General features: G+C 58.2%; 2 protein-coding genes across 3 annotated transcripts in view; both read left to right on the plus strand.

Moving 5' to 3' along the window:
- Nucleotides 1-4,626, plus strand: part of SLC47A1 (solute carrier family 47 member 1) — a 7,575-nt gene extending 2,949 nt beyond the window's left edge. Inside the window, exons 7-16 of the mRNA XM_026861753.1 lie at nucleotides 183-280; nucleotides 607-720; nucleotides 926-993; nucleotides 1,209-1,317; nucleotides 1,399-1,474; nucleotides 1,815-1,884; nucleotides 2,540-2,672; nucleotides 3,058-3,152; nucleotides 3,396-3,477; nucleotides 3,864-4,626. Coding sequence (XP_026717554.1) covers nucleotides 183-280; nucleotides 607-720; nucleotides 926-993; nucleotides 1,209-1,317; nucleotides 1,399-1,474; nucleotides 1,815-1,884; nucleotides 2,540-2,672; nucleotides 3,058-3,152; nucleotides 3,396-3,477; nucleotides 3,864-4,099 — 1,081 coding nt within the window. The 3' untranslated portion in view covers nucleotides 4,100-4,626. The remainder of the gene's footprint in view (nucleotides 1-182; nucleotides 281-606; nucleotides 721-925; nucleotides 994-1,208; nucleotides 1,318-1,398; nucleotides 1,475-1,814; nucleotides 1,885-2,539; nucleotides 2,673-3,057; nucleotides 3,153-3,395; nucleotides 3,478-3,863) is intronic.
- Nucleotides 4,627-5,428: 802 nt separating this feature from the next.
- On the plus strand, nucleotides 5,429-9,192 carry SLC47A2 (solute carrier family 47 member 2). 2 transcript variants are annotated; one of them, XM_026861580.1, is made up of 11 exons: nucleotides 5,429-5,645; nucleotides 5,914-6,144; nucleotides 6,233-6,334; nucleotides 6,531-6,599; nucleotides 6,846-6,994; nucleotides 7,105-7,147; nucleotides 7,270-7,314; nucleotides 7,814-7,911; nucleotides 8,105-8,202; nucleotides 8,723-8,836; nucleotides 8,949-9,192. In XM_026861580.1, the coding sequence occupies exons 1-11, from the start codon at nucleotides 5,445-5,447 to the stop codon at nucleotides 9,170-9,172; spliced, it is 1,374 nt and encodes a 457-aa protein (XP_026717381.1). In that variant the 5' UTR covers nucleotides 5,429-5,444; the 3' UTR covers nucleotides 9,173-9,192. The 2 variants fall into 2 exon arrangements, with proteins under 2 accessions (XP_026717381.1, XP_026717382.1); XM_026861581.1 differs by having other exon boundaries at nucleotides 5,965-6,144.

Consider the following 9,192-nt stretch of genomic DNA (forward strand, 5'->3'; position numbering starts at 1 on the left):
GGTGTCCTGGGTACCCAGTTCTACCACCCTCTGCCCCCCAGCCAACCAGCCTGCAAAGATAAGGCTGGAGGAGTCTGCCCCATATCTGCAGCAAGGCTTGTACGGTGCCACCAGGTCTCTCCTGCTGTAGCTGAGGAGGTTGGGGAGGATGTCATTTGTAATCTGCCTGTCTCTCTCCCCAGGGGCTCTGCCTGGGCTAACACTGTTTCTCAGTACACCCAGGCCATTCTCCTCTTCCTTTACGTGTGGTGGAAGAAGATCCATGTGGAGACCTGGGGAGGTACTGTTCATAGCTTAATCCTTCCAAATAGCGCTGTCTGGCCCTGGGGTTTTGGCAGCGTCACCAGCACCTGACAAACGGATTACCATCCCCTTACAGCGGGAGGGTGCTGCAGCTGTGTCCTCAGGGACCTTTATCGTAGCTCCAAGTACACGAAGTACATTCTAGTTGATCATCCTGTCTCAGGAATGCAGCACGGTGCAGCAGCAAGACTAGGCTGATGTCCTGCGAGCTGCAGGGGTGATTGTCCTCGGGGAGCATCTGGCTCCCCTTCAGGGGAGGAGAGGGAGAACATGCATTCATTTTGCTTCACCTCCTCATTGCAGGTTGGACCAGGAACTGCCTCCTGGACTGGGGCTTCTTTATCCGCCTGGCAGTGCCCGGCATGCTCATGATGTGTATTGAATGGTGGACCTTTGAGATTGGGAGCTTCTTGGCAGGTGAGTCCAAATCCTCTTTTTTTTCCTCTGGTTCAACAGGTCCATGCCTGCTCTGGTGGCTGCCTCTTGAGCGTGTCCCCCAGAGCACCTCTTGCCAGCAGGATTGGTTCTGCAGGATGCTGTGTCTGTGGGATGGGAGCCCTCCTTGTCGGCAAAGGAGGAGTTTAATTCTGACCTAACGAAGAAAGTGATGACTCTCTTTCAGGGCTGCTCAATGTGGTGGAGCTGGGCGCGCAGTCTGTCATCTACGAGCTCTCCTCTGCAGCGTACATGGTAAGGGCTGTGTATTAAATCAGTGTCGGGTGGGGAGGAGACCCCAGATAACGGCTCTGCAGATCAGGGCTGGGGAGGGAAGCAGGAGCTGAGCTGCAGATGGAAAATCCCTTTACTGCAGCAATGCCGAATTGCCCCAAATTCCCTGCTGGGGAAGAAGAAAATTGCTGCAGGCTCAGTTGCCACTCACCTCCTCGTTGTCTCCTGCTCCTCAGGTGCCTCTGGGCTTCAGCGTGGCTGCGAGTGTCAGAGTGGGCAATGCCTTGGGATCGGGGGATGTGTTGCAAGCCAAGACCTCCTGCATCACTGCCCTGCTGTGCGCAGGTCAGCCCAGGTCCCGCAGAGGGGAATAAAGGTGCAGGACTTGCTGCCCTTAAGTAATTTGACTATTTCTTTTTCTTTCAGGAGTTTTTGCTGTGGTGGTTGCAACATTACTGGGAGCCCTAAAGGATGTGGTGGGATACATTTTCACCAGTGACAAGTGAGTTAACAGCTTTCTTTTGAGTATTATTACCTTCCTGGAGGGTGTGATTTATATCCCAGGAGCTGCTCAGAAGCTGCTGCCAGATGGAATTCATAAACCTCCATCTGACAAGCACATTCCCCAAAGGTTCCTTCCCCCTGCCTGGTGTCACGGGGCAGCACAGATGCTGCTGACACAGGGTCCGTACCGTGGTGGTACCCAAGCTCTATGTGTCCCCTCGAGTCTCATGGGCTGGGGTCAGGCTTTGCAGCTGGTTGAGGGAGACATGTCAGGACCAGAGTCTGCTGGGACCAGGCCGGGCTGCTTTCCCTGATCAGTATGTACATCTTCCCAACAGGGAGATCGTTATCTTGGTGTCCAAAGTGATGATCATCTTTGCTCCGTTCCACTTGTTTGATGCAGCAGCAGTGAGTATTCCAGCATGTGGAGCGATCCCCCTCTGCAGGTTGGGGTGCAATGGAGAGTGCAAAGCTGCCATGAGCTCCCTCTTGGCCTGTTAAAATGGTACAGAGAAGCAAACTGATAAGCTACCAGAGCAGCTGCTTGCATTACCTATAGCACCTCAGTGTCCCTGTGCTCATAGTTGTCCACTGGTGTTGCTGCAGACATCCCCATTCTTTCTCCCTCTTTCCCCTGGCAAGGCTTCATCTTTTTCCTAGCTCCTCAGGGCAGCACAAGTGAGCAGCTGAACTTCAGAGGTGTCAGGTACTCCCAGCACAGCAGCAGTGCTCCTACAATCATTAGATACTCACTTCAGCCTCTTTCCTCCTGCCGCGTCCTTGGGAGAGGGACGCAGGCAGTGTGGAAAGCACTGTGGGGTCTGCTGGCGTGTCTCTGGGTGTCTGCAGAGAGCTCCACGTTCTGCGCCTGGGTCGGGACCTGGGGCGAGAGGAGCCCTGCGCCACGCGCTCTGCGGTGTGGCTCCGGTCCCTCCTGGCTGTGCGGGGCAGTGCTGTGTGTTCCCCTGTTCGCAGGGCCACGCCGTAGCCCGCAGCTCCTGTGCTGGTGCCATCCGTAGCACGTGCTGTCCTGTGTACTGATGCCTCTGCCCGCTCTCCTCAGGCGACCTGTGGCGGCGTGCTGCGGGGCACGGGGAAGCAGAAGCTGGGTGCCATCGCCAACGCCATCGGCTACTACGCCATCGGGCTGCCCATCGGCATCTCGCTGATGTTTGCGGCTAAGATGGGGGTGTTAGGTACGTGTGCCCTCCCTCTGGCTTTGTCCGAGCTGCCAGCGCTGCTTCTGCTGGGCCAAACCCTGCCCTGAGCAAAGGCTCAGCCCTGGAACTTGTGCTCAGACCTTTGTGTCCGTGGGGCTGGGTTGCACGCTGAAGTGTTTAGCTGAGGCAGGCTCTGAGGAGCCCCCATCAAATGGGGGCTGAGACGTCCCAGTAAATCCAGGCTTGCTCCCAGCAGAGGGCCTGTTTCCTCTCCCTGCCCCTCAGGGCAGCTCTGCCAGCCAGGCTGGGTTAGACACGGGGCAATAATCTGACCCCACTGGAGTCCTGGGGCATTTTGGCAGCGGCTGGCAAAAGCAGGTTTTCCTCAAGCTCCCCCTGAAGTAACTCTCCACTGCTGCAGGTCTGTGGGTGGGGATGATCGTTTGCATCTCCTTGCAAGCCCTTTCCTTCTTGGCTTTTGTCATGCGCATGGATTGGAAGAAAGCTTCGGAAGAGGTGAGACTTGTGCTTCTCTCCAGTAACTCTTCAAAGGTGTTAGGTGGGTTCCTGTCCCAGTACAGTGCCACAGCCCTCCGGGAGGAGGCAAAAGTGAAAGAGGATCTGCCCCTCTCTTGTAGGGATGAGCAGTTTGGTGGGGAGCATGCTTGCTTTGGGAGAGCAGATGGAAGAGGCTCAAGTTTGCTTGGCTGGGCAGGACACCCTTGCTCTGAGAAGAGCAACTCTTCTGTGTGTTTTCAGGCTCAGATCCGAGCTGGACTGAAAAAACAACTGGAAGATGTGAACTCCAGTGGCACAGCTGCTAACAAAACATCTGCTGTGGGTATGTAACTGGGCCTGAATTCTCCACCCAGCCCTTCCTTTCCTTCAGAGTCATGGCAGCCGTGTCTGTGCTGCAGGCCCAGGCGGCTGGAAAGAGCCCAGTGACTGGTGCTGGGCCCGGGCACTTCTCCTGCCCTTAGTAATGGGGTACGAGGCGCCTTGTCCTTACCCCCGTCACCACTCTGGCTGCCCCAGGGAAGAGCCTGGAGTCCCAGCAAGTGTCTGCCTTACTGGGACCACCCACCCCTTTGCTGTGGCATGTCCCCGTGTCCCTGAGCCTCGGGAAAGGACCCTCAGCACTGTCACTGGCGCTTGTGCAGCATCACACTGGCCTGCCCTGACTTTGCAGCTCGGCTTCCCTGCAGCACTCCCCTCTCTGTTACGCAGATTGCGTCTCTGTGGGCACAGACACCGTGGACACCATGGTCCTGCCTGAGAGCATCGTGGAAGGCGAGAGGCACCCTGACCACGAGCTCATTGCCCAGGAGGAGCCTGCTGTCGCCCCTGCTCCTCCCGATGTGGTATGGAGGGCCCTGATCATCCGCCGGGTGCTGGCTGCTGCTGCTGCTATCGCTGTCCTGCTGGTGGGCATACTGGTCCGGATCCTGACCGGCAAGGGCTAGAACCAGTGACACTGGGGTGCTGTGCACAGAGCAGGAGGGCACGCGGTAGCGTCCCAGGAGGATGGTGCTGCAGAAGGAATTCCTCCAGTTCCCTGTAGAGTCACTTTGCTCCGTTTCTGGTTCACTCACAGTTATTTTATCCCACACCCAAGAGTTCTTAAAGGGGAAGAAAGTGCTTGAGAGCTGGTCCCTCTCCTGCACTGCACCAGGATGTCACTTATACACAGGCAGGGTGACCTGGGAAAGAGATGGGGACCTTGTGCTGCTGTCCTGCTCCCTACTCCCTGGGGGCATCTGTCCATGTCACTTGTTAGTGGCCGAGGCTCTTGCTGCCCACAGCATCTTTCCTCACGCACCAGTCTGCAACTGGGCCCGTTTTGCTGGGAGATGGCTCACGACTCCTCTGACTGCTGCCGGGGCGTTGGGCGCTGGCTGCTCTCCCTGCTCTCCCCGCTGCGTGTCAGGCACAGGGCCTAAAGCAACTCTTTTTTTTGCACTTTTGTAAGGTGGGATTTTGATACAATAAAGTTTTCTGAGTAAATGTTGGGCTGTTAATGTGGTGTGAGCATGACCCCGGTCATTGGCACGACTAACCTGGTGGAGGAGAGATGTGTGCCTGTTTGTGCAGAGCCTCAGCCTCCTGGCCCTGCAGTCTGGGGCTGGCTTGGGGTGCAGCACTGGCCAGGGGCTTGTTTAAGCCAGGCTCAGGTACAAAAGCAGAATTTGGGCTCCCACACTGTTCCTGAGGCACATGGGGCAGGGTTGATGTGGTGCACAGCTCTCCAGAGCTGCCACGGAACTGCTCGTATGTCTTAACACAACAGCCCCAGCCCTGCCTGCCCCTGCCCTCAGGACCCATCCCAGGCTCTTACCTGTAGCCCTGTGACAGCAGCGAGGCCTCTGGTGGGGCATGTGCTCGGCCATTGAGGCAAATACCACGTACAGCTGGTGCACAGCCCCTCTCTGTCACCCCACAACTCTCCTGGCACATGGTGCTGGTTGCTGGTGGGCTGGGAGTGAAAAGACGTGACATAAAGGAGCTTGAAAAGTCGTCAACCCCGACCTCAGCAGCCTCTGCCCAGATGTGAGGAGGATGTGGCAGACTGCTCACAACCCTGGTAGTTTTGGGATGGGAGCCTGGAGAGAGGAGGAAACCTGCCTTGTTCTACCCCATGGGCTACCCCAGCCCACCAGAGGCCACCTCCTGCTCTGTGCAGGAGAGGGTCTGCACCGGGGGAGCAGCTCCCCTCCGCTCCCCCGCGCCCTGGCGGGCCAGGGCAGATGCTATATTTGTCCCCCGGAGCGGTGCCAGTGAAACCTGATGCTGCCGCGCTGTGCGAGGCCGATGGCCGAGCCAATGGGGCCGGCTTGTCTTGGCCACCACCTCGCTGGGATGAGAGGGGCCGAGACGAGCAGCGGCCCCGCCACTGCCAGCAGCAGCTCACAGGAGCCCGCAGACGGACCCATGAATCTTCTGCTGCGGCTGGAGGAGGAGGACAACCCTCCAGCACAGCGGGCCGAGGAGCCAAGGCGAGGCAGGAGAGAGGTAGGAGGCTTGGCGGGAGCGATTTGGGAAGGCTTAACCCCCACGCTGGCTCAGGGCAGGCAGCAAGCGCCTTGCACTACCCAGCCAGGCTCCTCGGCGCTGCGGAGGGTGCACAGGACCCTCACGGGGCTCCCCAGCTCCGTGCCCTGCCCCGACCCACTTGCCTGCACTTCCCATCGCCGACCCAGCTGCCGGCAGCACGCGGTCGTCTCGCCCAGCCCCGGCTGAAGTTCACCCCACCGTGGTTACACATTGCTCACCCTGGCAGGGTGGTTTTAACAGAGCGGGGAGGAAGAGGGTTGTTTCACTCCCCTGGCAGAGCGGCAGCATGAAGCAGGAGAACCTCCCCGAGGAGAACGGCTTCAGCGAGGCGGTGGCCGCTGGCCAGCACGATCTCACACCCGGCAGCTGCGGGAAGAAACGCCGCTTGCTTCAGCGCCTGGTCCCGGACAACTTCTGGGAGGACGCAAAGAAGCTGCTGACACTGGCAGGGCCGCTGGTAAGGACCCCGGGAGGAGAGAGCCCCTCCCAGCACAGCCTCCTTTGCTCACCTCCATCTCTCACCTTTGCTTATTCCCCACACGTAGATCCTGATCCAGCTGCTGATCTTCCTCATACACCTTGTCAGCTCCATATTCTGCGGCCACCTGGGCAAGGTCGAGCTGGCCTCCGTCACGCTGGCCATTGCTGTAAGCATTCCTGGGGGCTGCTCCGGCACCGGGCACCAGCTCCCGCCCGCTGACACTGGGACGGGATACGGGAACGGAGACAGACAAGGACAGAGAAGATTTCAGACTCCCCCTTTTCCTTTTAGCCTCTCTCCCTACCCAAAAGTCTTAAATGCTCACATTCGATCTTTGGTTTTTATTTAACTCCTGTCTCCAGGTTATAAACGTTACTGCCATCTCTGTAGGTTATGGTTTGTCTTCGGCGTGTGACACCTTGATATCACAGGTGGGTAAGAGACGCTGGCACTTGTCCTGGAGACACGGGGTTTTCCAGCTTCGGCTGGTGCTGCCCAGGCACTGCGAGCTGGGGAAGCTTGTCCCTAAGTGGCAATCCCAAAGGAGGAAGCTCTGTGCCCCTCCTTGAAATACCAAATCCTCCCCGGGTGGTCTCCAGGGAGGTCAGCGCTGCTCCGTGCTCCGCGGGGTCCCTGTCCCCCCCAGCAGAGCTCATTGCCGCCCTCTCGCCTTGCAGACCTACGGCAGCAAGAACCTGCTGCGCGTGGGGGTGATCCTGCAGCGTGCCACACTCATCCTCCTGCTCTGCTGCTTCCCCTGCTGCGCCATCCTCATCAACATCGAGCAGCTCCTGGTCCTCATCCGCCAGGACCCCGAGGTCTCCAGGTCAGGTGGTCCCGGACACCCCCACTTTGTCCCTCCCGGCACGGTGGGGCTGTGAGGAGGGTGGCTGTGGCCGTGGCCCCTCGCTAAACCCCCGCTCTCGTGTCCCCCAGGTTAACCCAGCGTTACGTGATGGCGTTTGTCCCTGCCCTCCCGGTGAGTCCCTGTGGGCACCCTGGATGCCACACACAGGCACTGGCCATCCCGCTCCTGTTTCCCACCGCAGCAGCGCAGCCTCTGCTCGGCACTGGCCTCATCTCACCCAATTTCCTTTCCAGGCGGTTTTTCTGTACAACTTGGAGACAAGATACCTGCAGAACCAGGTGGGTGCTGCAGCCCTCGCACCCACGGAGGGTCAGCCCCGGCTCAGGGCTCCCTCCCTTCAATGATGCACCCAGGGTTTTCACCCTCACCCTTCCCGATGGTGGGGCAGCGTTTGGTACCCTGAGCAGCTCTGATCCGGAGATCACCCCCATCCCACAGCCAGTTGTATCCATCTGCCTGATGGATGTCACAGAATCACAGAACCATTCAGGTTGGAAAAGACCCTTGGGAGTATCGAGTCCAACCATCAGCCAGACTCTACAAAGTTCTCCCCTACACCACATCCCCCAGCATCTCATCCAAACGACCCTTAATGTCCCTTCATACTTCCCCACTTCACGGGTTTACCTCCAACACACTCGTTTTCCAAGCAGGTGACATCATCAGTCTATTTTTTGGCTGGGAAAGCTCCCGAGCACGGGGTCGGTGGAGACCCTCACACCTCTCCCCCAAAGCCTTTGTGAAGGCGCTGTAGCCCCCGTCTCCTCCTCTTTGCAGATGATCATGTGGCCGCTGGTGCTGAGCGGGGTCGTCGGCAACGTCGTCAACGTGATCGCAAACTGCATCTTCCTCTACGTGCTCCACTTGGGCATCACGTGAGTAGCACCCACGTCCCACCAAGGAAAAAAACCACAATGCCTGGCAACAGCCAGGGGCTTTTCAGGGACATCAGCATCTCCAGGCACGGCCGAGCCTCTGGCGGGGGCACGGCGGGACGTTACGCTCTGGCACCCCGAGGCCGGGGAGGCCTGAGCAGGGTGCTGATGACCTTTCTCATTTCCTTTTCAGGGGCTCTGCCTGGGCTAACACCGTTGCTCAGTATTCACAAGCCATTTTCTTGTTCCTGTATATTATAGGCAAGAAACTCCACGTGAAGACCTGGGGAGGTAAGGGCACATCCTCAGCTCCCTCTGGTTCCCGCTTTACATGAGGGTTCATGAATTTTCCACAGTTTCTATCAAGTGAATTCTGTTAGTCCTGAAGGTGAAATATTAACTGCAACCGGGTACGCTCCCGGGAATGCGGTGCTGCTTGGGTGGCAGCACGTCATGCGCGAGCGTTGGCAGAGCATCGTGCCGGGCAGTAAACATTAATTCTGGAAAAAATGAAACTTTCTGCTGAGGCTTGGTAGGGTTTAGCCCCGAAGCTGGATAAGCACAGACGTAAGCATGAGGTTGTCCTCCAGGAGGGATGAGCTGAGGGCTGCGCTGCTCCGTGGCCCGTAGGATGGCATCAGCAGAGTGCGTACGTGCGCACTTTGCTGCTGGAGGTCCCGTGGAGCTTAAGACCATCGCGCTGGTGGCTCTGCCAACAGGAACGGCACCTCCAGCTGCCTCGGGTGCTCTTGAGGACATAACACGGTGGCCAGCCTGGTCATTCATCAGGTGGTGTTTCTCCTCTCCGCAGGCTGGTCCAGCGAGTGCCTGCTGGAGTGGGACAGTTTCACCTCCCTGGCCATCCCCAGCATGCTCATGATGTGCATCGAGTGGTGGACCTACGAAATTGGGAGCTTCTTGATAGGTCAGTGGAGAGGGGGCGCTGCGAGGAAGTGGCAGGGAGTGACCCAGAGCGGTGTCTGCAGCAGTCACCGAGAGGCACCCTCACCCAGCACTGACCCCCTCCTCCCCCCCAGGCCTGCTGAGCGTCATAGAGCTCTCTGCCCAGTCCATCATCTACGAGGTGTCCGTTGTCGCTTTCATGGTAAGGGCTGGGGGTTATCATCTCCGACCAGGGCTCCCTAGGGACAGTCCCAGCACAGACACCCAGCAAAAATCAGCTCCAGCAAATCTCAGTCTTCCCTCTCTGCACTTACCTCTCTCCCTGCTCCTGCCTGTCCCTCCTATTGAGATGTTTTAAACTAAATTTAAATCATACCT

The sequence above is a fragment of the Athene cunicularia genome, assembly GCF_003259725.1.
Source record: "Athene cunicularia isolate RWA chromosome 19 unlocalized genomic scaffold, athCun1 chr19_part1, whole genome shotgun sequence".
In the NCBI taxonomy this organism is placed as follows: Eukaryota; Metazoa; Chordata; class Aves; order Strigiformes; family Strigidae; genus Athene; species Athene cunicularia.